Below are 25,527 nucleotides of genomic sequence, written 5' to 3' on the forward strand. Positions count from 1 at the left end.
TGTTAACCTACGAAAATATTGAGTTTTACGTTAAACGCTCTATATAATGAAGCCTAAACTCTTTAGGGTTGTTTTAAATTTCTAACCACATTATACATTTGTATTAATGTATTTTAAACTCTCTTTTAAGGTATATGGGAATCGTTTTAATTTTTATCAATTAATTAGTAAAACTTCATAATACAATCTTAATCAGTGGAATTGTCAATACAAAATCGCTATTTTCTTGAAAAACGGACACAACGAAGGCTCTAAACCTCTTTCAACATCATCATATATTAGTGTAGAATGCAACTATGTATTAAAACAATAATGTCATATTTTTTTAAATTTTCTCAAAATCTATGTGTTAACCTCTACAAAAATATTGAATTTTGGTAAATTCTTTATATACTGAACTCTATAATCTTTAGTGTTGTTTTAAAATTTCTAACCATATTCTACATTTGTATTAATGTATGTTAAACTCTTTTTCATGCTAAATGAGCATCGTTCAATTTTTTATAAATTAATTTAGTAAAACTTAATATACTCCCTAAATTAGTATATTAACCATTATAAAATCAATATTTTCTAGAGAAAGGGAGACAATAAATGTTTCAAACCTCTCTGGTTATAATCATTTATTAGTACAAGAGGCAACTATGCATTAAAGCAATATTTTATATTTTTGAGTTTTTCTCAAAATCTATGTGTTTAACCCCTACAAAAATATTGAGTTTTACGTTAAACGCTCTATATACTGAAGCCTAAACTCGTTAGTGTTGTTTTAAATTTCTAACCACATTCTACATTTGTATTAATGTATGTTAAATTTTATTTCATGGTAAATGGGAATCGTTATAATTTTTAGTAATTAATTAGTAAAACTTCATAATACTATCTTAATCAGTGGAATAATCACTACAAAGTCGTTATTTTCTTGAAAAATGGATACAACAAAGGCTTTAAACCTCTTTCAACATTATCATATATTAGTGTGAAATGAAATTATGTATTAAAACAATATTTTCATATTTTTTGAAATTTTCTCAAAATCTATGTGTTAACCTCTACAAAAATATTGAATTTTGGTAAATGCTTTATATACTGAATCATATAATCTTAAGTGTTGTTTTTAAAATTTCTAACCACATACTACATTTGTATTAATATATGCTAAACTCTCTTTCATGGTACATGAGTATCGTTCAATTTTGTATAAATTAATTTAATAAAATTTCATATAATCCTTAAATTAGTGGACTAACTGTTATAAAATCACTATTCTCTTGAAAATGAAGACAACGAAGGTTCCAAACATCTTTGGCCATCACCATATATTAGTACAGGAGGAAACTATGCATTAAAGTAATATTGTTATATTTTTTTATTTTTTCTCAAAATCTATGTTGCTACGAAAATATTGTGTTTTACGTTAAACGCTCTATATACTGATGCCTAAACTTTTTAGTGTTGTTTTAAAATTTCTAACCATATTCTGTATATGAATTAATGTATGTTAAACTCTCTTTCACGATATATTAGAATCGTTATAATTTTTTATTAATTAATGTAGTAAAACTCCATAATACTCCCTAAATCGTTGGAATAACCACTACAAAATCGTTATTTTCTTGAAACACGGTGACAACAAAGGCTCCAAACCTCTTTCAACATCATTATATGTTAGTGTAGGATGCAACTATGTATTAAAACAATATTTTCATACTTTTTGAAATTTTCTAAAAATTTATGTGTTAACCTCTACAAAAATATTGAATTTTGGTGAATCCTTTATATACTGAAGCCTATAATCTTTAGTGTTATTTTAAAATTTCTAACCACATTATACATTTATATTAATGTATTCTAAACTCTCTTTCATGGTACATGAGCATCATTCAATTTTTGTTATAAATTAATATAATAAAATTTCATATACTCCCAATTTAGTGGACTAACCAATATAAAATCGCTATTTTCTAGAGAAATGGAGACAACAAATGTTCCAAACATCTTTGACCATCATCATATATTAGTACAGGAGGCAACTATGGATTAAAGCAATATTGTTATATTTTTTGAGTTTTTCTCAAAATCTATGTTAACCCCCTACGAAAATATTGATTTTTACGTTAAACGCTCTATATACTGAAGCCTAAAATTTTTAGTGATGTTTTAAATTTCTAACCACATTTTACATTTGTATTAATGCATGTTAAACTCTCTTTTATGGTATATGAGAATCGTTCTAATTTTTTTAATTAATTAGTAAAACTTCATAATACTATCTTAATGAGTGGAATAATCACTACAAAATCGCTATTTTCTTGAAAAAAGGACACAACAAAGGCTCTAAATCTCTTTCAACATCATCATATATTAGTGTAGAATGAAACTATTTATTAAAACAATATTTTCATATTTTTAAAAAAAAATTCAAAATCTATGTGTTAACCTTTTCAAAAATATTGAATTTTGGAAATTCTTTATATATTGAACCCTATAATCTTAAATGTTGTTTTAAAATTTCTAACCACATTCTACATTGAGAAATACCCTAGGATAGCATTAGAAAAGTTTTTGTCACAAATATAGACTCTAAGAATCAAAATGACCACATTCTACATTTGTATTAATGTATGTTAAAATCTCTTTCATGGTATATGAGAATCGTTATAATTTTTTATTAATTACTGTAGTAAAACTTCATAATACTCTCTAGATCGCTAGAATAACCACTACAAAATCGTTATTTTCTTGAAACACGGTGACAACAAAGGCTCCAAACCTCGTTCAACATCATCGTATGTTAGTGTACGATGCAACTATGCATTAAAACAATATTATCATATTTTTTTGAAATTTTCTCAACATTTATGTATTAACCTCTACAAAAATATTGAATTTTGGTAAATGTTTTATATACCGAAGCCTATAATCTTTAGTATTGTTTTAAAATTTCTAACCACATTCTACATTTTTATTAATGTATGCTAAACTTCTGCGTATGTCCATACGGTGTTATGGTTAACACATAGCTCGACAACTTCACATTCACTGACAATGATCTAATAAAAATAGATGACACCGCCACTGGGAAAATCAGACACACCCCACCCTCGCCGTATGTTCATAAATTGATATGATTAACAAATTTTAAACTAACACAGAGGCCGAACATGAACGGAAACCAACCAAAGTTTTTTTTTTTGCTGAAACCAACCAAAGTTTCCCCACATCAACCTGTAAATTATTACAAACTCAACAAAAACTTCAACACATCCACTTGAAATCTGACCTACAACATCATCATCGCGGTTAGATCACCTCATATAACAAAAAAAAATCTTGAATGCCCCACCAAATTGTCCTCAAATGAATAAATAATTCCAAAACAATAACATAACAACATTCAAATCTCCCAGAATAAGCTCACTTAAAACATTCTTCAACCAGTAGAAAGGGAAGCATGGAAACCAATTATCAGAAAGCATATAAAGAGTTCAGTTCAAAAAACTCATGTCCTGCAACTACGATTCAAAAAAAAATATTTTTTAAGGGTTTCAACTTCAACACCAGCTCCTACCATCCCAGTTCATTACTATAATAAACACTTATTAAACATATAATCAACAAATTCATTCCAACATCCTTAATCAATAGCCCATCATATAATCTCAGCCCACCAACTTCAAACACTACAGTGGAAGAACTCAATTATTGGATCACAACATGAAAACTCTAACCACCACACTAGCTTAGCACATACATAAGCCATTTGTATCTCTTTACAAAACAACCTAAGTTCAAAAGTGGCAATCGATAATGGAATAAAAGTGTCATCGTTGACCTTAAAAACCTAATAAGTATATATAATTTTGACATTATCCTTATCATGGCCATGTTAGCCATTGCCACACTAGCACCTCTTCCCGTACTTGCATTTAAAACACTAGCTCCTCTCTTTCTTTCAAATACTAAAGTATATTACTCAAAGATTTAATTTGCAATTTTAACAAAATTTCAAACATCATCGTAAATTTTATAGAAAGAATATGAAGAAACAACACACAAACACGTGCAAAAAAAACAATTCACCAAAACAAACCTCCCCCGAGCCCTATTGTTTACAAACAACATTAGGCTACAAGTTCTCAACATCCTTATACTATACAGAGTATTAAAATTGGCAAATATTATAGCCAAACATTGTTTCACTATTGAGAAATATCAGAGTTTTTGCTTAGTATTTTCCACAATTTCTTAGTAACATTCTTCCTTCTTTCATCAATTCTCTCTCTATGACCTTAAAGACAACCCTAAGCCAAAACATTTACTATGTTACGCCCACTATATTTATACATTACACACATTACATAAAACTTTACACTAGCATGCCAAACACATAAAATGCAACCATATTAAAAGCTCTACATCTATTGACAATGAAAATTATCCAACAAAATCATAAATTTTAAACCAAACAACCTGCGCGAAACGCGGACAAACCATTGGTAAAATGATAAACGTTTCAGTACCAATCAACACTAGAAAATGGGCAAAGAAGAGGAGTTAATACCCACACACTAAATAAAATGTTCTTTAAGGTTTTGTATTTATTACCGACTGTGTCAACAAAACAGTACAATCGCCCTCCTAATATATTGATCAAAGGAGAACAAGTAATTTAATAAATCTCCCTCTAAAAGGACCCACCACAACACAAGAATGTTAAAGTTGTCTTTGGTTATAAAAAGAAAGTCCCATCAGATGGCGAGTGAACCACTTCCTTCGATGTTCTGGTTCTCCTCAGTTGCATCAGACGTTTGAGTTTTAGGCTTAGTAGTTGTCGTCCTTGAAAACCCATAGCCCAGAGAGCTTCCGCTTGCTTCACATAGCTGCCATTATCGTTATACACCATATCCCAATACAAATTAATCAAAGACCAAACCACTCTGATCACAAAATACAATTTTAAAAAACGTTGAATTTGATTGAAGACGCACCTCCGTTAGTTCAGACAGGTGACGAGTTCTGAACTCGTTGATCGTGTTTGCGATTTCTGAGGTTGGTAATTTGACCTGACAAGGTTTTAACAATGATCATACACTGTGATTATTACTAGTTAATATTTTCACAGACAAGAGATCATTTATGTTTATTACCTGAGCAAGAACAGCAGCTGCCAACTGTAGACTTGGCTCCAGCGTCTCCGGTACAACCTACAAAGTTTTTTTTGTGATTTAACATTTTTTAGTGTACGATCAAGAAAACATATGAATGGGAAAGTGAAGAAGTTTTTGTGAACATTACAGCGGTGGCACCAGCTTTTTCAAGATTAAGACCATGTACAACGTCGTGTGCACGGACAAATGTCTTCACATTGGGGTAGTACTTGCTCAGAGCCCACACACATCTGTAATTTGCTCCTGGTGCGTCTAAAGCAACCACAGCAGCACATGCTCTCTCAGCTCCAATTTTGTGGAGAACCTGTTCGCACAAGTAAGAGTAATGTTCAAATGCTGGTATAATCTGAAAATGTCTCGTGCAAGTCTTTTTTTGGTTCTCTATGTACCTCTTTACTACCAGCGTCTCCAAAATAAACAGGAAGGTCCAAGGAACGGGCGATAGTCACTCTATCACTGCAAATAATATATATGAGGTACTCAGGTAAGCAAAGAATGTTTAGATATGCAATTTTATATCAGAGAGGTTAAAACGTGATCTCAATGTGCGTGAATATAAATAGGTGATGTTATGTTACCTGCTGACATCGAGGGCAACGAATGGTATAAGTCTTTCTGAGAGAAGTTGAGCAATTATCTGCAAGTAACAAATATACAATGGACAAGAAGTTGGAAACTCCCACATACACTGTGACACAGACTATCTACACAAACGTTCTCGTCAAAAGAGCATAAGCTGTAGAAGTTCAGATAATGTATAAACCTGCCCAACTCGTCCAAATCCGCAAATAATTATGTGATCCTGCAAATCATCCGTCTGCAAAATAAAATCAGCCAAAAAAAAGTGGAATTAAACATCAGGCAGACTCGTAATGATTTCCTGAACCAAAGAATGTGTGAGCTTCAGAATGACACTAAAGTCAAGTGGTACCATGATTGAAATAGAGCTAAAATTCTCTACAAGTATCATCAAGATTCCTACCTCACTTTCAACCGGCAATAAACTTCTAACATCATGCAACTCAAACCGGGATGCAATTAACTGGCCACCAGCAGCTAACCAAGGTGTGATAGCCATTGAGATTCCCACCACAAGAAACAGCAACGAAGATAACTGAGGAGACATTATACCCTGGAAGAACCACCGGTTAGGCCTCTAGGGAAGAACAGTTGAAATAAATATATACATGATGTTGAGAACAAACCTGATTGACAGCTTCTCCAAAAGCAACAAATGCAAACTCTCCACCAGGGGCCAGAAGAAGACCCGCTCTAATTGCAGATATGACTGAAATTCCAAACAACTTTCCCATTACAACGACTAATATAGTCTTGCCCAATATCAAGAGTCCCAAAGTCCCAATTACGACAGGGAAGTTAGAGAGAAGAAGTTTCGGATCAATAGACATGCCAACCTGAAATGAGTATAACTCCTCTTTTAGTCTTATGACTGTGCTTACATATGTTAACAGTTGAAAGAAACATCAGAAGTGATACTTTCTTTCACCATCCACAGTTTCCTGCTTTTTCGGAAATGATAAATATATGAAGTTATTTCAAAACTCATAAATTACCGTCATGAAGAAAAGACCCAGTAGAAGACCACGATAAGGAGCAATATCTGATTCTACTTGCAGGGAAAACTCCGTTTCCGCAAGAAGTAGACCAGCCAAAAACGCTCCTAATGCCATGGAGAGTCCCGCCTGATTTACAGAAAGGAACATTTAGCAGAAAAGAAAGAATGGCATGGCGGCATAAATGTAAAAGCCAAGAACCAACAAGATGAAGGTCATACCCTAGCTGTCAGTAAACTAGTCCCAAGGATAACAAGAAGTGTGTTGGCAGAGAATATCTCAGCATTTCGATTTTCTGCAATCTGCTTGTAGATTGGTCGAAGAAGCTGTGGGCCACAAGAGTGTCAATGCCTTAGATATTATCTCCACAGGAATATATCTGGCATCTCAAAAGTTAGAGTATCTGAGACTTACAAGGCGGCCACCAGCAATTATGGCAGTAATAGCAACTGCTGCTTTGACTGCAGCAAGTCCAAGAGCTTCAGCAATGGCTTGAAACCCAATCTGAGAAGAACAATTAGAAACTTAGCCTTTTCCTACCATTAATACTTCCTAGACATCATGGAGTGTATGCAAATATCTGGCACTGAACAATACAGCTAACCGTACACAATTATAAGAAGGAAACCTAGAGATGAGCTTACCCCTCCTTTCGATGAATTGGGTGAAATAAGTGGGATGAGAATCAGTAAAACAACTACAGCTAGATCCTGAAAAAAATAACAAAATGATGAGAATCCCAGCATAGCTGTCAGAGACTCAGAATGAACTCTGCTCTGAACCGACCTGAAAAAGCAAGACGGAAAATGTCGCCCGTCCATGTCTAGATGTACTCTCACTCCGTTCTTGGAGAACCTGGTACCAAGTACATTGTTTTTATTCAACAAAATTCCTTTCAGTAAGATAGTAATCTGAATGCAACTAAAGATGTCACCTGAAGGACAACAGCGGTGGAGGACAGTGCCAGGCCATTTCCTATAACTATTGCCGCAGGACCAGCCTGACCAGCAACGTAATGCGCAACCAATCCAACTACTGCCGCTGTCACCAGAACCTAGATTACAAAAAGAAATGTAGATTAGGAACCTTGGACACCGAACTTGGATATATTATGTGGAATGAGATATGGGGATCTAATCAAATCACCTGAGCCGAGCCTAATCCAAAAACATACTTCTTCATGGAACTCAGTCTTTCAACAGATAGCTTTCAAATCAAAAGAAAACAAACTATTTGATCTTCTACCAAACACATATCAAAAGCAAAAGTACAGCATACGTATATATCAAATAGTACCTCAAGGCCAATGTTGAAAAGCAAGAAAACAACTCCAAACTCGGCGATGGCCTTGGTTGCGTGCACATTACGGATTATCGAAAGACCATAAGGACCAATCAATATTCCAGCAGCCAAATACCCAAGAACAGGGCTGCCTGTGCATTGAAGCAGATGAAGCCATCAAGACAGCATATTAATCTCTATGCAACATGATTGCGAGACTAAATATGTTTTTGACTGATGAGAACATGGAAATTGTAGGAGTTTGAGGAAAAGGGATGTATTGGAGAAATAACAAAAAAAAAAGAAAAGACTTCTACTAACCTCCAGGAATTTTCTGAAATAGAGGCACAAATATGACGCTTGCCAACAGTAACCATAAGAAATCAAGCAGGGAAGCTTCTTCCTCATTGACCTAATAATTGCACAAGTTTCAGCCTGCATTCTATAAAATTTGCTTGGGACTTTGAAAAAGAACGAGAACGATCATTCATACCTCCTGGTGAGGGATCATCGCAAGCAGTTTCTTAATTCTCTTAGGAAGTTTCTGCACTTGCCGTATCAACGGCTTCTTATTGGAAGAGACATCTTCGGTACTAGTGCTGATAACATCTTGCTGTTGAAGCAGCTGATTGTTCCCCCCTACTCCATTGGAGTATAATGTCAGTCTGGAACATTTAAGAAGCTCATAATCAACAAAAAAGACCAAGTTTAACGTACTAAAATGATCCTTCAAAAAATATTGAAAAAAAGAAGATTAGATTTTGAAACTGACCCTGCGCCGAGAAGTGCAAAACCAAAAACTAGCTTGGGCCATTGCTGTTTGACAGAATCAACCAGACTTGCAAAAACTGTTGTGGTCCCATCTGGGTTGGAAGAGAAGAAAGATGCAGAAAAGAAACGGGAGGATTTATTAAACGATGCCTTGGGAGCATTAAGAGAAGAGCCCTCTTTTGGCAGATCTTTCTGTGTTTCCTGTTTTTTCGTCTGACCAATAATCTTTGACTTTTCAGAATCTGATTCCACCACTTTAGAAGACTCTACACTTGGCTTTCCATTCTCAAGATCGCTTGAATCAGAAGGGTGCGTTAGTTTTAGAGCCTTCAGAGCAACTTTATCAGGCAAATGATCAGCTGTGTTCTGTACCGATGATATATCTTCATGTATTGGTGATTCAATTTCAAACTGAAGGCTAGCATCTTCAGTATTACTTAGGAGTACCACCTCATCCCCAAGAAGAGTTTCTTCATCGGAGAGTTGGCCCTGAGTTTCTTCTGGGGTCTGGGAGGTGGAAAGAGACTTGTCAGCTATCTGCAAAGCAATCTGTGCATCATTAACGCGTTGAGTAGCCTCAAGCTCAAAAGCGACAGCTTGTTCAGCCAATTTCATGATATTAGCGACATCCTCATCTGCTTTCAAGGCATTGATCTGTATAGTCTCAGCAAGGTCATTCAACTTGTCCACTTGCTTCTGCAGCTCGTCTTTTTTGCTCTGCAAACTACACAGCTGGGCCTCACAATTCGCTAAATTCAGTTGGCATTGTTTTATGTCATCTTTGGCAGCTAAAAGTGCTTCTTCTTCTTGATCTTCAAGATTGTCTCTTTTCACAGACTCCAGGGACGCTTCTCCAACAGCATTATCTCCGCCAGCTTCAAGTGACTCCTCAACAATTTGAAGCCTAGCTTCAGCGAGAGATAAGGCCATAGTAGCGTTTTGAAGAGCTTCTTTAGCAACAGATTGCTCATCAACGGTGTCACGAATGAGATCAAGGGTTTTGTTGACCTGAAGCCAGACACCAGCGGCTTCGTCCTTGAGAGCGAAGGCAGTTTCAGAAATCAGCTGAGCCTTTTCCTCGAACATAGTACTGTTGAGCCTAGCAACTTCCAAATCTTTGATAGCCTTGTGAAGTAACTCCCTGAGTTCCTCCAAAGTATCAGTTTCGTTTTCCACTGTCACATCTTTATCTTCGAATTGATCATTAGTTTCTTCGAATTCCACATTACCAAGAGAATCATTACTTTGACAACTTATCCTAAACCCAAAGGGGATATGTTTAGCTTGGGAGCAAATTGATTTTGAAGAATGCAAATGAGCTGCATTTCTCCTCAATCGATGACCAAAGTGCGATCTGTGATAAGTCGTTGGAGCCCAGAATCGAGTGCTGATTACTCTTCTGGGACTAAGCAGGCGATTAGAAACGCAGGAAGTGGCAGGATGAAACACGCTCGGCCGCTGAATAGTAGAAGCAGATTCCATGAGGACTCGATCTAAATTAGTATTTCCTCAAACCTTTATATACAACACCACCCCCACTGTGAAGCAAATCGAAAGAAAGGAAAAGACAATCACATTCATAGCTGTTACGAAAATCAGAATCAAGAGAGAAGGAGACTAACCAATCAAGCGAAATGGTGGGAGACAGAGAGAGAGAGAGTTTAGCGAGCGAGTGTGAGTGGCTTCGTCCGTCGTCGTTTCAACAGATTTTCTCGTCTCTCCAAAGTTTCTCCGGTCAAAGTTTAATTTCTCTCCTCCGTCCTTCTGAGGCGAGTTTCTCGCCAACCACCACCACCACCACAGTCCACAGACATGCTCAGGTTTTACTTTTATTTTTTTCCGTTTCTAATGACATTTACCAAAATACCCCTCCTCGTTTCGTAAACGCAAACAAATAATATTTTTGTATGATTCGCATCATTCGATAACCACACCACTTTGGTTACATTCGGTATATTACGCCTTAACCGACCACATATTCTTTCCCCCATGCAAAGCATATACGTTGTAAACAGATATTTTTCCATAAATTGACAACGATTTAATTCAGATATGGATTTTATTACATATATCATTGAAAACAAAAATAAAATAAAAAGATCAAGATTACGAAAAATGACACTTCCAAATGTTAGAACATCAGCAAGTAATTAATATGCCATAATCGCACCGTACGTGGATATCAAATTTTGCTTTCTTTGTGTGTAAATTTATGTATAAATAACGAAAACAAAAATATTAAATAATGTCTCGATCATATGGAAACAACTCAAATACAAATGAAATCAAATATTTTGTCGCAACATTAAATTCAAATCACTCACAAACTCACTGGAATATATTTTTGTTTTTCAAGACTGTGAATCGCCGTTCTCTTCCTTGGCTTCGACGGCGACTTCTTCAGTGGTCTCCGGAGGAAGAGTGTTACCTGACGCCGTGCGACGGTGGTTGGCGGATTGGAGGACGTGAGCGTAGTTGCCTTTCTCCAGGAAGAGTTGGTTAAAGTGATGCCGGCAATAGAGAACGCCATCTAGGGAAGCGTACGAGGAGTGAGTCAGCATGCAGCCACCGTGAGCGCACTTGAAACATGTCTTGTGGAAGCATTCTCCTTCCATTTGCACCTTTTTTTTATATAGAGAAGGGACACGTTAATTAACCGAACATATATATATGGACTTAATCCATAAGTCTCATTAAACCAATTGATTGATCCACACTTTCTTGGACCAGAGACGTTAACAATTGCAAAGAACACAAACAAACCTTTTCAAGAGGGTAGACAGTTTTGTCACAAGCAGCACACTTGTCTTGTGTTCCACAGAAGATTGAAGATATCTTGCTTGGAGTCTTACTCTGTAATTAATGTTTGATATCAATACATTTAAATACACATATCCTATATTGGTCAATCATAATTAGAGATGGGGAAAAAAAAAAAGAGATTTGGAGAGAAAGAGAATTATAATGAACGTACCTGCTCCGGCTTCTCAGTTTTTCCTGAGAAAAGAAAATGAACATGCATGTGTTCAATCAATGATGGTTCTATAAATTAATGGAGAAAGATGAGAGAAAATATATAAAATAATAAGAAGGGAACCTGGTTGGAAATTTTTGCTGAAATTGCCAGATTCCTTGAAGAGTTGCTCAAAATGAGTCTTGCAGTACAACACTCCATCCATGGATGAATAGTTGCTCATCTGCCATATACATCATCATCAACAGTTTCTCATACAATGAGTATTGTTTCTACATGTGGAATTACTAATAGACCATGGCATAGTCATATATATATAGAAGATCTAACACACAAAATCTAGCAAAAAAAAATAAGAATTGAACCAAAGAATCTTGTAAGTGAATCATATATATATACCACAAGGGTGCCTTTGCAATGGGTGCATTTGAAGCAAGACTTGTGGTAAGGCATTCCTTCAATGGACAACATGTCCATCACATAGACTGTCTTATCGCAAACATTGCATTTGTCGGTTGTTCCTGTGAAAGACATTTTTTTTTTGCTTTCTCTCTTTCTTTTTTTGGGTTTTTTTGTGTGTGTTTGTTGCTTCCTCGTCTCCAAGATCCTAAATGAATCAGATCAAGCGATCGCTGAGGAAGCAATTAAAGAAGGAAACCCACAAAAACAAAAACAAAAACAGAAACAAAAACAAAAGAAATTGACAATGATTTTTGTTTTGGTTACCTCAGACAAAAGAGGAACCAGCGAAATTTATGTCTTCTTTTATACGAAACTTGGTTGCAATTGTGAGGCTGTAACGGAACAAACTTTCTTCTTCTCTCTTTCTCTCTTTGTGTGTTTGCAAAATGAATTGAGATAAAATTGGGTGGCAAAAGTGATTGGAGTTGAGCAAAAGAAGGGTTTGTGGTTTCTGACAATTTCAACCCATTGAGAATGTTACTTTAAGCCAACTGTCTCTGAGTTGGTGCAACCCATGTCATATTTTTTAAACATAAAAGCTACCAAAGGAATATTTAACAACCTAACATTATACACACCTTTATTATTCTCTTGGTCAATAAACTATGCTTCCTAGGCGTATATATCAAGATATCGGGTTGTAAATGGAACCACTTTTTCTATATAGTATATAATTTAAAGGGATAAACAGAAAGTGAAGCACCACTAAAGACGATTTCTTGAATATAAATTATATATAGTGCAGTAGTACAAAGTCTCATTTGCACAAACATGATTACCACACAATTATTGAATTGAATAAAGTTAAAAAATTAGTAGTGTCATAACACAACTTGTTGACACAAGATGAGATCTGAGATTGTCTTTCCATGTCTATCAATTCTCCTGGAACAGTTGACTCCCCCATCTAACACGTTCCGTACCACAACATTCAAAGCATGAATGCCTTTCACATCATATATCTCTACTGACACATTTCCATCGACTGGTACTTTTGCATCCATCTTCATAAACGAAGAGGTTGATAACAGAACTGACATCACGTTTTTAACCCATTGAGGAGTAATGATGAGTTTCAGACGCTCTATATCTGGTGGATAGTGCGGGATTAGTGAGAAGTTTATGTCGTTTCCTTTATCACCTGCCCTGCTATGAGCAACAGAGTAGAGTGGGATCTTTTGGCCAAATGGAGCAGGAGAGCGATGAATTCCAGATAAATCCGTCCATTGATCCCCTCTCCTTGTCAGGATATTTTGATTATCGGTAGAGGTCTACAAGTGGAAACCAATACCAAGCTGTTAATTGATCATTTTGATAATATAACCGACCTGACCAACTACTGTCTCACTAACCGTTCCCATTTTCTCTCGAGAAACTGGAAAATGATATTCAGTGGCCTCTGACTCTGACGTGTTGGTGTGCTCAACTCCAGTTTTCCACATTACAGATCCACGGCTGACCTGGATAATCAACCATATAACATCAGAAGCCGAGAAATTGTTTTATGCAAGGCTAATATTATATATAATGCCATGAGGGAGACCACGTACCAAACGCTTTTCAAGAACAATCTCCATCTTGTGTCCAGTACTGCATTTTATCTCAAGCAGCCAAAGTCAAACCAAAAAAAAAAGACAATCCAGAATCTCATATATGCTCTCTTTTAACAAACAACTAGTTTCAATACATTGAGATTGCCAAGATATTAGATTATCAGATACAAAGACAGAAACCCACGTTTGTCAAGTACCAAGTCAGTCATAAGATAAGATGTATCAAATCAACTGGCTCGGATATCGCGATGCTACAAACAAGAACTGGATAGTGAAACGGCTGTAATGTATAGCAAACATGAACGTGAATAAAGTACCTGATTCCACCACCACCAGCTGGTCCGTTTGTATATAAAGCAGTAAACTCTTTCGTTAACTGGACCGCATGTTCCTTCAGTTTGAAAAGACCATCCATGCGTAATCTAATATCTCCACAGGACTTCCAAGATGATTCTGCGCCATTACTTGCGGCCTTCAAGCTATCAAGCCCAATCACATATGAAATAATACAGTTATCAACACCAGGAACGGTTTCTTCCATCCAAGATCGAACCTGAAAACACAAGTAAAGTACATGCACATTTGATAAGAAATAGAATTTTTATAGAGGCAAATAATATGCTCTACTACATCATAGACATTTTTAACCATAGACACACCAGAAACTCTGAAGCTTTAGCACGTTGAATAGATCCATGTCCTCCATATGATATCTCTCCCCATCCTTTCCAACCACACTCCTGCACAGAAAGTTTGATATTATAGAACCAAACCTAGCTTGCTCTTTAGTATCAATCTACTGTTACCATATTTTCTATGGATAAAAAAAAACCTTTGGAATTAACCGCAAGAGTTTCTCAGGCACAGAGGTATTAGCAGATGGTTTTGCTCCAATGCATTGTACTTTGCAGTCTGACAGGGGACGGAAAGAAACGTCTTGAATATCAATTACCTGCAAAGAAGGTTTACAAATCAACTCTTTCCGCTCTCGTTATAATTATTTCTTCTACATTTTGTACCACTTAACTTACCACATCTGGTGTAATGTAGGCGCTAGGATCAGCAATTTCGTATAGAAGTTGCTCAGCGCAAGTGCTGGTGTTTAATATGCCACCACTACCTTCAGCCTTTAATACACATAATTTTCCGTCATAGCCAATCTCAGCATACGGAAGTGACAAGTCCTGGAGGAGAGGGAAAGCCATGTCTCTATACTGGTCACCTAAATAACATTGAAGAATCAAATGACCGGTAATGAAAAGAAGAATGCTACTAATAATACCATGAGCCAGCAAGTGTGAAGCGCACCTGGATGCATGAAGTATCCACCAGTGAGCTGACAACCGCACTCAAGAAGGTGGCCAGCAAGAGTTCCCTGAGCTAGAAGCTCCAAGTCATTCCAATTCCAACCTAGTTCATAGACCTAACGATGCAACAAGGAGATGATAAAATTATATAGCCAAAAAAAACACTAGCCTCTTGAGTCTAATTCAAGCCAAATGAGATGAATAGTGAGATATGATTAAAAAGTCAAAACTAGGACGAAATCGCAGCAGTTATCAGGTACAACAAGAAAACCGGACTGGCAAATCAATGGTTGGGTAGCTATCCTCACCATAGGAGCCAAGAATAAGGCGGCATCAGCAACTCTTGAGGTGATGATAACGTCAGGTTGGTACTTCTCAAGGCATTGAACAATAGGAGCTGCTCCAATATAAGTGCTAGCACCCTTCAACAAAGAGAAAAGCAACTAAGGAAACCCACATATATCACTAGTAGAAGTGAAGGAAACAGGATGCTACCCCCTCATAGCAATATTGACCCCCAAAAGATGATCCAGAGCCTTAAAAAAAAAAAGGATTCAGAGCCAAAGGTTAGATTAGACACACACAGAGAGAGTGTAACTTAAGGGGTGAAAGTAAATTAAAAAAAAAAAAAAACTGTATTAGTACCGGCTTCAGAATGCAGCTCATGAGCAACAGCCACAGAGATAGTGAGGCCTAAATGAGTGGCTACCTCAAGAACTTTCTTCTGAGCCCCGAGAGGGTCAACTACAAGGGAGAAAGCAGTATAATTTATATGAAACAGAAAATAATAGGTAGGAAAGAAGGGATGAGATCATACTAGCACCCATGTTAGTGATAATACAAGTGCCTTTCTCCACAGCTAAAGGTAGTAACAAACTCATCCACTCTGATACTGTAAAAAAAAAGAGCAGAAAAAAACATGAGCCATTCACTCTGATGACATATATATATATATATAATCAAATCTCGAAACATATATACCACGAGGGTCGTAACCGTCGCCGCGAGAAGACATAGAGAGCCAGCGATCAGCCAGGGTTCGTTCGGCTAAGCACTCAAGGACAAGATAGTTTAACTCTTCCACTCTCTGGAGTAGTTTGAGAGCCGCCAGTGGCCTGTCCCCGCCGAATCCAGCTCCACATCCCACGTAAACCGTATCCTTTCGCCGCTTTGGGTTCTCTCTCTGGAAATTGAAATCCAATCAAATCTCATTATCGCCCCAACAAACAGAAAAAGAAATTGAGTTTTCCCTTACCAACTTAATCACACAGTCGCAGTGAATCTCGTTGTTCGCCATGGAAGCACCAGTGCGCAGGAGATGATGATGTAATCTGCCAAATAGTTAGATGATCGCCGATTGGCTAAGCTGAGGAATGTTTGAATTTTGGAGAGACGTGACGGATTCGAGTGGCCGCCGACTGTCAGAGTTTATTCTTTCTTTCTTTTTTTTTAATTTTTGAGTTGAGTGTTCATGCTTATCCCCATTTGATTAAAGTTGTAAATATTTAAAAAGAGGATTCCTATTTGTTTACAAGGTGACGATTTATTTGTTTGTTTGTTTGTGCAATTAAGTGGGAGAGCCTTGTTATCCAAACCAATCATCACCCGAGTTATGTATGTATGTCTTCCTCCTTTCTTTGCATCATCAGCTCATTATATAGTCAACAAGTTACTTAATTTTGTTTAGGGAAGCAATATTATTATATTTTGAATATTGCCATTCCAGAAAGAATGGTGAGACCTTGAATCACAGATCATACAAAGAGCCAATAAGTAAAACCGTAACAGAAGAAGAAGCAAAAACAGCAAGAAAACGAAAGCACAAAATATGAATTTGACTGAAAAGCACTAAGATGATGCATTCAGAGATTGACTCGGCCTTTGATGATGTCCAGGCTCATCTCGCTAGGGTCTGTTGCTTGCAACTCAACCTGAATCCCATCCAGTTCCCTCTTGAATCTGTCCTTTGAGCTTGCGTACAACATCTTACTCCTCACTCTTGAAGTATCTGGTGACCTGAAAGCATACCAATGTCTCAAATGATTGTGAGATAAAAAAAAGTCCACTTTATAATCATGAGGAAAAGAAGGTTGTACCATGCGATGAAAAAAATCTTGCTCTTCTGGCAATTCTCAGGAGTGGTGAAATCGAAGTCATAGACAGCATATCTGCACTCGTTCTCGGGCATACATTTGGTGAAATCGTCATAAGTTTTTTCTGGATTCCCAACCATCTCTATCATAACTTGCTGAGCCTTCTCATCAATTTTGAACACTATAAACCTATAGTTCCTCTTTGCTTTCAACTCCAAGAACTTGAGCTTGCACTCATCGTTTACATGCATCCCAGACGCTGAATTAGCCTGCATACTCAACACGATATATGATCAACCACAACACATTACATGATTGGTAACAAAAATGAATTACAGGAACTTACCATGTTCTCTGCTTGTTGATGATCGGAAACTAGAGGAGGAAGAAGAGAGAAAGAAGTAGGTTGGGCTGGGTCATTAGACTGGTCACGTCTTATAAAACCAAACAAGTCTTTGATGCTCTCACGTTGTGCCCCATATAATATCTATATTTTATTCATGTATGCATCTATGTGTATTGTGAAGTTTGTTCCGGACATGATTGAGAAGTTGAGGTTTCATGATGTCCATGTTTTTTCTTCTTGTTTTTATTACGAAATTTGACTTCTTTTTTAAAAAAATAAATTCCCCAGGATTGGTGGTTATTAAAGGAATGCAAAACAAAAGCTAAAGGTAATCTTCATTGTTTGTGTTCAATTGGTAAGCGTTGAGAACTGTTAAACATTGGTACTAATTAAACATTCATGGCAAGAGCTCCCATTGGTTTCAGTTGATACAACAACATAATGGGATGTACAGACACCAAAGTGCATGTACTAGACAATATTAAAACAAACAACATTAACAGGAAGGCTAAAGAAACCTTTTATAATTGAGCCTCTACATGTGCCTCTGCTTGAACAATTGGGTGAGAAGCTCTGTATTCTTCCTTGGAGAGGCCACAGTAAACAGCATCAGTGCCTCCATAGGTGACGAAGTTCCAGCCAAAAGCAGACCCTCCAACGACCTTGTCGTCACCAACAACAGAGTTGTTGTGCTTATTATCAGTAGTGCTTGTTGCCTCAGGTGTTTGACTGAATGCCTTGCCGTTGGATAAGGACTCGGTCTTAGTTGATTTCTCAAGTTTGGGTGTTTGTCCAATCATCTCTTGGTACAGTTGAAGCAAAAGCTTCATCTCTGCATATAATACTCAGAACAATCAATAATTTTAAAAAGAAAACAACAGAGTGCTATAATGAGAGAGAGAGAGAGAGAGAGAGAGACTCACTCTCTTGAATTTCGACTGCTGCCTTGCAGTTTCTGAAGTCGGGAGCTCGTAGTACCTATACAATTACCAGAACATATACTCTCCGTTGATATCTAATTAATTCCACAAACAGAGAGAAGAGTAGTGGAGATTTCATACCTCGAGAACGTGAGGGCGAAGATCCTTGACAAGGAGACGCATCTTGTAGTAGTTGGAGTTCTCCACCTTCAGATTCCCTTCCAGCCCCCTCTTTCTCCCCCTTGACGACGGATCTGACGGAGCCACCTGAGCTCCTCCTATATGTGGCCGACTCGGAACCGGCGGGTTATCTAAGTCCATCGCCGGCGAAGATCTCTGATCTGCTGCAGCTGCTGTAGGAAGCGGGAGAGATGAAGTAGCGGAAGGAGGAGGAGGAGTTGCCGCGGAGGTCGATTTCTCCATTTTCAAAAAGGGGGTTTTCTCAACCGTAACACCCCAGCACGGGACGCAGCAGCCGGGAACTTAAAACGACCGCGTTGTAAGAAATCTACTGATTCGGTTAGGGCCTACTTGGGGGCCCATTATCTTTTTTCTTTGTCTAAACGGCCCGTCTGTATCCGATGACCATCATATAGAAGGGTAAATCATCAAGTAACAACAACACTGCAACAGACAAGGGACATATGTAGCTGAACAGAGAACTCTCTATTCATTAGACTGAGATATATGTTCATAATAAATTAAGTCAAATCCTGCATAATAGCTCAAAGCTGGATTTAATCATTCATAATTCCATGAATTTTTTTTACATAGATATAGTCTTCAGTTTGACCCCAAAAAAAAAAAATAGTCTTCATATACTCATCTCTCCAAAGTGATTGCTAGTACAGGGTGATCATCTTCTAATCTTCACAACAAGTCAAGCATGAGCTGTTCCAGTAATTCATTTAGAATCAGTTCACTAGTCTCAAAGCCAATGCACTCAACCTCACTTCTAACGTCATCTAACCAGTTTCCGCGTTTATCCATGTCTTCTCTAATGATTTGGTCCACCGAGTCAGCAAACTGCAACGGGAAGAGACGAGAATAAACCTCTTTCTGAACCTCGTCAACGATGCTCTCATCACCATTGAATGAGAAGACTTGATCAGTTCTTGGTTTAACAAAGGATACCCATTGAGGAAACCTGCAAAATTCGAAGATGAGTTCGTTGATGGAGTCAAAGAGGAGCTCATGGTCATGGTCAGCAGCACAAAGCCGACTTGGATAGAATGGTATGTTGTTGAACAAAGCCGGGTTGAGAATCTGGTCGGAGAATTCTGTTTTCAGGTGCATCTCTTCCCAGCTTGAGTCTATTGCACCCAACACCGCTTTAACGTACTTAAACACTCTTTCTTTTTCATTCATAGGAACATCTTTTTCTTCATTGTGGTTAAACAGAGTCTGTCTCTTTGCTTCACCTGATTTTTTTGTTGAAGATGAGTCAATGTCAGCTCATAACTAATTTAATTTTTCTAAATCTTATGTTCAGCAGTAAGTATAGTTTTTTTTTAAAAGAACTCATACCTCTTGCTGGACTAATTTCATATCCAATGAAGAGCGGGTCAAGAACTAGTTCGTATTCATCGGTTCTAGATATGTAGTGAGATGGTGATGACGCAGAGAGAAGAGACGGTTGTGGTAGGCTCTCTTCATGGGAGCTCTGCTAGAACCCAAACAAAAAAAAATAACAACCATATAACTCTTCTCTGCTTCTCCATGATGGATGACAAAAGAATATGCATAGAAACTGTAATAAATTCAAATTTTGTAAGCAAACCTCATCATCTTTCTCTACATCAGAAGCTTCTCGAAGTTGTGATATCTCAAAGGTGACGAAGTTGTGGCTGCTACTGGACACGGAAGGGCTCCTACTATCCTGGCTTAACGAAACCACCCTTTCTTCTATCTCTTTGAATAAGTATATGCACAATATCAAAGACAAACAAATAGTTTAATATGTTTCTCAAACATGGGAGGATATATATAAACAAAAAGTACCTGCCAATGTTTCAGACTTCATAAAATTGTCTGAAGCAGATCTGGAAAGGAGAGTTGGATTCTGGTCCCATATTTTCCCAGGGCTCCTAAAAGGGGACGAATACCCCGGAAGCAGCGATACAATCCTTCCTTGAGCCTCTTCACTCGTTGCCAAGTGTTGATCGGAATCTCCATTCTCAGACAACAGATTATGTTTCTCCTTGAAGACATGGTGTTGTTGTAACTTCTGAGATATTGAAGCCATCCGCTCGATAAAGAAATGATCTTTAGTTGTTGTTGATAAACTCTTTCCCTTCTTCTTCCGCAGTACTAGTAACCTCTTATTGTTGTCATGTTGCGGTTTCTCCTTTTTGAAAGAATGTTTCAACTTCCTCATCAACTCAGAGAGAGACATATGCACATTCTTATTATTAGTTTTGTCTCTTCTCATCATCAAACGCGGATCTTCATTTGATGGTGATGATGATCCCTTCTTCTTCTTCTTCTTCTTCCTGCTGAACATACCAGATAGCAACACCTTTACTGATCTCTCGCTTGTCTTTTCTTCTTCTGCTCCCATTTTTTGAATTTTTAGATTTAAGAATTGAACAAGGATTTGCAATCTGCAATCTCTGATTTTCCTTTACAAAAACAGACAAAAGATTATTTAAAAGCCTAAAGTTCTTTGTTATAATTTTGTTTCTGACCAGTCAAAAAATCTTCAGCAAACAAATTGATTATGGGGTCATTGTCTTTGTTTATAGAATAAATATCTAAACGCAATCTACAGTTATTTATCATCTGTCTTTATATATACTAGATAAAGTATTATATATTGGTTCTTGTACATATCATATTTGGATGAAAATAACTAAACTTTGGTAACTATTCTTTTTTTTTTTTGCTAAAAGGTTTAGGTTTGGTAACAAAATCAAAGACCAAAAATAAGTTTCCTTATAGAATTCAATTCTTTTGGTACTTAATTGGAAGAATATGATAGGATTTGATTTACCCTTAAAACTCTGAGATAATATATGCAATGTAATTATAGGAAAAGAATATGCGAAGAGTTTCTTTATAAGGATTAGACAAATCGGGGAAAATAAAAGGCGAGATCAATGTCCAAAAGAAGAAGAAGCACTTGAAATATATTAAAGTGGGCATTCAGAAAAGTCAAAGTCGAGATTAATTTATCGATTATATATAGTTGCATGCAGCATGTGGGCAAAAATATATCCCTATCGACATTACATAGTTGCATGCAGCATGTGAGTGATATATCTCTATCGACATTACTTAGTTGCCTACGACATGGAGGCTGGAGCCTCGCATTAGTACTATGAGCATAATGCTTTATACATTCGATCTTACATTCACAATGAATTTTTCTTGTTGAATCTATAAGGTGGATTATGAAAAACGAATCTTCTATCTAGTTTGTGGTTTCTTGGTTGACACGGTACATTTGAGTTTGCGGTTTTGTTTTCTGTAGGGCATTGTTCTGTAAATTCACACTAGCAGCTAGCCTAGTTTAGACGTTTTGAAGTCAATGATTGGTTTTTGTTTTTTGTTTTTTGTTTTTTTTTTTGTGAGGAAGTAATGCGAGAGCCTCGTGTTGCAGCAGATGGTTTCACCTACGGAGATGGCGCCTTAAGAGAATGGCTCCAGGATGGTCACGAGACCTCACCCGTGACAAAGTTACAAATCTTAAGCTTGCCCACAATAACCTTGTCCCTAACCACGCCCTTGGTCTAATTAAGTCCAAGATGCAAACACAATAGTACCGCATAAAGTAAACCAAGAGACAAAACAATACAACCAACTAATATGTTTTATTAGAATCTCATTTAAACAATCTATTACAAGATCTGCTTAATTCAGCTTTTACACATCTAGTGTTAACACCCTAACACACGCTACTGAAAAATTTCTAAGCTACCCGCTTATGTCTCTCTACCATCAAGTACTTCAGTCACTGCTTCAGCATGACCCAAAACACTTCCAAGAGTTTCTCTCTCTCTATAAGATCAGCCTATGTGTCAATGTGTCGATACAGACGACCTCATAGCTATCTTATATTATTCTTCACATTCCCGAAACCCTAGTCTCCAAGGAATCCACAATATGGACATCTTCCATAACATTAAGTGCAATTTTCCTTTTCTTGGAATGCACTTATTCATCTTTTTTTTAAGTCATAAACTTGCTAGTCAAGTTTATTATTCTTTCCATATCTCTAAAATACTATTTTGCTCTCCAAGTTTACACGACTCCAACTCAGCATCTTGACTCCACATGGTCTTCGCCACTCAACACGACGTCTGCTTCAGCAAATACGTCATCGACTACTTCATGGCAGACATCTTACATCAACACTTGGTTCCACCGTTCAAGAGTGGCTTCAACGTAACTTTTAAATGAAACTCCGTTTAGCGTTTTGAATGTCATAAATCTCAAGTTGAGTTGGTTAAAACCTTTTTTTACATGTCCTGTGACGAGTGGACTTTGTAAAATATACAAACTGTTTGGTTCTCTGATTAAACAACCTGAAAGAAAACGACATAACCCATATACAAAAATGCTTGCTGTTTTGCTCTAACTCTGGAAACTTGTCTGCCGGTCAACCCTTTCAAAAAAACAACCTGTAGTGTGTATCTTGGCCTTTCCAAAACAACATACGTCCCTTTCTATGGGCCAATCTAACCATCACTTTATTAAACATGGCCCAACAAGGGTTTTTGCACACGTGAGATTTGGATAAATAACGGACGCGTGTGCAAACAAACAAATGGGCTTTTTTGGAACGTGGGATGGTCTTATTGGCCATTACACTGATCTCACTATGAGGTGAGGTCGGCCACATAAGATTTTCAATCTGATTTATTAAAACAGAATCCTATTTAAAAATTACTTTGACATGATTTTTTTAGACCTATTGAAAATATTGGGACTTATCTGTTAATTAACATTTACTAGATATTTTACTGCGCTACGCGCGGTTTGTTGGTTTATAAAATATATATAATTTTAATATTAAATATAACTTAAATCTTAGAGTTTTTTTACAGTTTTTTTTATGTTTATATTATATCATTTTTTTTTGAAAGATTATATTTTTTTCTTTAAAATATCATTATATATATATTATCTTAAACATATTAGATGTTTCTATTTATATTTTAGTAATCATATTTTAATCTTTCTTAAAATTTAAAATACTCTACATTTAAAAAAATATAAATGTCTTCTATTATCTAATGTATATTATATATTTTCTTATAGATCATCTGATTGATTTTTTAAATTATTATTTGAAGTACAGGTAAATAACCTTTGCTTCATATAAATATATAATTTTATAAATGTGTAATAATTTTGAATATTGAAATCTGTAAATATTGATGACCAATGAAAATACTTTAGTAACTATTTAAGTTTTGAAGCCATCATTTATTTTTAATATTAAAACTGTTTGGCATTTATTATTTGTGAAATTATTTATTATGAAAATGTGAAATCTGTAGTAGATTTCAATACGAACGATTCCATTTTTAGTTAGTTACTACATAAAAGTACTTTGAATAGATTTCATTACACACATGAAGATATATTAGTCATTGGTAATATGTAAAAAAGATTACAACCTTGGAATATCTTTTGTATGTTGAAGTAGAAACATATTTCCACTATTCTTAACCTTTAGACGGTGGAATAGCGAGATGTAAATTACAATTTTTTAAAAAAATTGTAAAAAAAAATCATTGCATTGATTGGTGATGCTCTAACCTTGATCTTTACACACATTTATTTCATATAACACTATAAACAAACGATGGACAAATCGAATGATATATTAAATTATTAATAGACTTGAGGTAACAATTTTAAAAAGTCTTTGTAATGTGATTTACTGATGTAATCAAAGGCTCTAAACAGCTTATAATTTTATAATGTTCATCTTATAATTTTGTAACTAAAATATATCAAAGCTTATTTCTATTTTATATTGACATATATGATTTTTAAGAATTTTAACACTTTTAATATTTAATTTGTTTCTTTATGTTAGTTGAATTTTGTAATACTTTAATAAATATTAAAATATTATATGTTAATTTTAAAATAATTAAAATATTATATGTTAATTTTAAAATAATTAAAATATTTGAGATGAATCTTTAATATTAATAAGTACATAAATATAAATAATGGTGAAAATATTGAATAAATAATTAATTAAAAATTAATTGTGATTAAGTTATTCACTTATCTTATTTTTTAGTATTGAAATATATTCTAAACCCTAATTGAATATATTCATGATTCACTAATCTTTAAATATATTATCCTATTTAAATCAATCCTAAACCCTAACTTGTTAATGAAGGTTTTCTAAAATGAGAAATTTTATTGATTTGCAAAGATCTCTACGGTTGCCTCGTATAGTCGACATGTCATGACCATTAGAACTGTATAACCCAGCTGTTAACTCATAAGGGTATGATCTTAGCCTGGGTCATGGGTATAAGAGAGGTAACTTCCCAAATAGAGACACCCCACCGCTAAATGTGGAGGAAGCAACAGAGAGGACTTGGTTTGCATAGGAGGTGAGAATAGACGAATACCAACTCAAGAAAAAAATCACCATACTGAGATTCCCAGGATCTTTGTATGAGAAGAAAGAAGTGGAATGAGGCTGTTGGTCGTAGGTAGGGGCGTTGTGCGGAGGACGAAGTCCCCAAAGAGGGTTTCCTGTGGATACGTACTGTCTAAGAGCGGAAAACATGTGTGTCTTGTTGATGAGAAGGAAATCTTAGCTTCCCGTCTGGTCCCAAACCAAATTTGATTCTCTGAAAATCATGTGAAAAAAATCAGAAAATAAAACCAGAGGGAACAAATTGAGAATGCAAGTACCAGCAATGACATATATAATACTTTGATAATGTTGCTCATATAATATGAAAGCAGAGTTGACGCTCTTGCAAAAATCACGTAAGAATTAGAATAAGAAACACAACTAATCATGAACTGCATTAAAATTATAATTCAAGGATAATTTTGATTAAGAATTTGGTTTTTTAATTCAAGAAAGTGT

At 36.0% G+C, this 25,527-nt stretch overlaps 6 protein-coding genes across 9 annotated transcripts; all 6 read right to left on the minus strand.

The window, feature by feature from the left end:
* Window positions 1-4,581: 4,581 nt before the first annotated feature.
* Window positions 4,582-10,665, minus strand: LOC106426070 (K(+) efflux antiporter 1, chloroplastic-like). Of its 2 annotated transcripts, none has more exons than XM_048765476.1 (21): window positions 10,420-10,665; window positions 8,799-10,335; window positions 8,520-8,691; window positions 8,348-8,438; window positions 8,042-8,178; window positions 7,892-7,951; window positions 7,680-7,799; window positions 7,532-7,600; window positions 7,390-7,455; window positions 7,160-7,249; window positions 6,967-7,071; window positions 6,746-6,874; window positions 6,377-6,586; window positions 6,154-6,303; window positions 5,935-5,988; window positions 5,750-5,808; window positions 5,561-5,627; window positions 5,299-5,475; window positions 5,151-5,207; window positions 4,992-5,066; window positions 4,582-4,883 (listed from the first exon to the last, which is right to left on the minus strand). In XM_048765476.1, the coding sequence occupies exons 2-21, from the start codon at window positions 10,277-10,279 to the stop codon at window positions 4,752-4,754; spliced, it is 3,501 nt and encodes a 1,166-aa protein (XP_048621433.1). In that variant the 5' UTR covers window positions 10,280-10,335; window positions 10,420-10,665; the 3' UTR covers window positions 4,582-4,751. The 2 variants fall into 2 exon arrangements, with proteins under 2 accessions (XP_048621433.1, XP_048621434.1); XM_048765477.1 differs by having other exon boundaries at window positions 8,799-10,312; window positions 10,420-10,615.
* A 353-nt stretch (window positions 10,666-11,018) lies between these two features.
* Window positions 11,019-12,816, minus strand: LOC106425994 (LIM domain-containing protein PLIM2b). The gene is made up of 6 exons (XM_013866710.3): window positions 12,498-12,816; window positions 12,171-12,378; window positions 11,895-11,994; window positions 11,772-11,794; window positions 11,561-11,650; window positions 11,019-11,418 (listed from the first exon to the last, which is right to left on the minus strand). The coding sequence occupies exons 2-6, from the start codon at window positions 12,303-12,305 to the stop codon at window positions 11,149-11,151; spliced, it is 618 nt and encodes a 205-aa protein (XP_013722164.1). The 5' UTR covers window positions 12,306-12,378; window positions 12,498-12,816; the 3' UTR covers window positions 11,019-11,148.
* A 112-nt stretch (window positions 12,817-12,928) lies between these two features.
* On the minus strand, window positions 12,929-16,597 carry LOC106426092. The gene is made up of 14 exons (XM_013866806.3): window positions 16,349-16,597; window positions 16,075-16,276; window positions 15,911-15,985; window positions 15,739-15,837; window positions 15,589-15,629; window positions 15,402-15,515; window positions 15,095-15,209; window positions 14,818-15,008; window positions 14,619-14,738; window positions 14,446-14,526; window positions 14,104-14,339; window positions 13,784-13,823; window positions 13,586-13,693; window positions 12,929-13,504 (listed from the first exon to the last, which is right to left on the minus strand). Exons 1-14 carry the CDS (start codon window positions 16,388-16,390, stop codon window positions 13,055-13,057), a joined length of 1,914 nt encoding a protein of 637 aa, XP_013722260.2. The 5' UTR covers window positions 16,391-16,597; the 3' UTR covers window positions 12,929-13,054.
* A 178-nt stretch (window positions 16,598-16,775) lies between these two features.
* On the minus strand, window positions 16,776-17,688 carry LOC106426093 (actin-depolymerizing factor 10). 2 transcript variants are annotated; one of them, XM_048765479.1, is made up of 3 exons: window positions 17,533-17,688; window positions 17,190-17,455; window positions 16,776-17,109 (listed from the first exon to the last, which is right to left on the minus strand). In XM_048765479.1, the coding sequence occupies exons 1-3, from the start codon at window positions 17,533-17,535 to the stop codon at window positions 16,956-16,958; spliced, it is 423 nt and encodes a 140-aa protein (XP_048621436.1). In that variant the 5' UTR covers window positions 17,536-17,688; the 3' UTR covers window positions 16,776-16,955. The 2 variants fall into 2 exon arrangements, with proteins under 2 accessions (XP_048621436.1, XP_022566799.1); XM_022711078.2 differs by lacking the exon at window positions 17,533-17,688 and having other exon boundaries at window positions 16,795-17,109; window positions 17,190-17,461.
* A 214-nt stretch (window positions 17,689-17,902) lies between these two features.
* BNACNNG08850D lies at window positions 17,903-18,941 on the minus strand. 2 transcript variants are annotated; one of them, XM_048765478.1, is made up of 4 exons: window positions 18,594-18,928; window positions 18,456-18,510; window positions 18,057-18,364; window positions 17,903-18,018 (listed from the first exon to the last, which is right to left on the minus strand). In XM_048765478.1, exons 1-4 carry the CDS (start codon window positions 18,873-18,875, stop codon window positions 18,004-18,006), a joined length of 660 nt encoding a protein of 219 aa, XP_048621435.1. In that variant the 5' UTR covers window positions 18,876-18,928; the 3' UTR covers window positions 17,903-18,003. The 2 variants fall into 2 exon arrangements, with proteins under 2 accessions (XP_048621435.1, XP_013722160.2); XM_013866706.2 differs by having other exon boundaries at window positions 17,903-18,364; window positions 18,594-18,941.
* A 232-nt stretch (window positions 18,942-19,173) lies between these two features.
* Window positions 19,174-22,506, minus strand: LOC106426016. Its single transcript, XM_048767046.1, has 4 exons — window positions 20,454-22,506; window positions 20,233-20,363; window positions 19,980-20,115; window positions 19,174-19,873 (listed from the first exon to the last, which is right to left on the minus strand). Exons 1-4 carry the CDS (start codon window positions 21,010-21,012, stop codon window positions 19,323-19,325), a joined length of 1,377 nt encoding a protein of 458 aa, XP_048623003.1. The 5' UTR covers window positions 21,013-22,506; the 3' UTR covers window positions 19,174-19,322.
* Window positions 22,507-25,527: the final 3,021 nt, after the last annotated feature.

This window comes from Brassica napus, chromosome C8 (genome assembly GCF_020379485.1).
Source record: "Brassica napus cultivar Da-Ae chromosome C8, Da-Ae, whole genome shotgun sequence".
NCBI lineage: Eukaryota > Viridiplantae > Streptophyta > Magnoliopsida > Brassicales > Brassicaceae > Brassica > Brassica napus.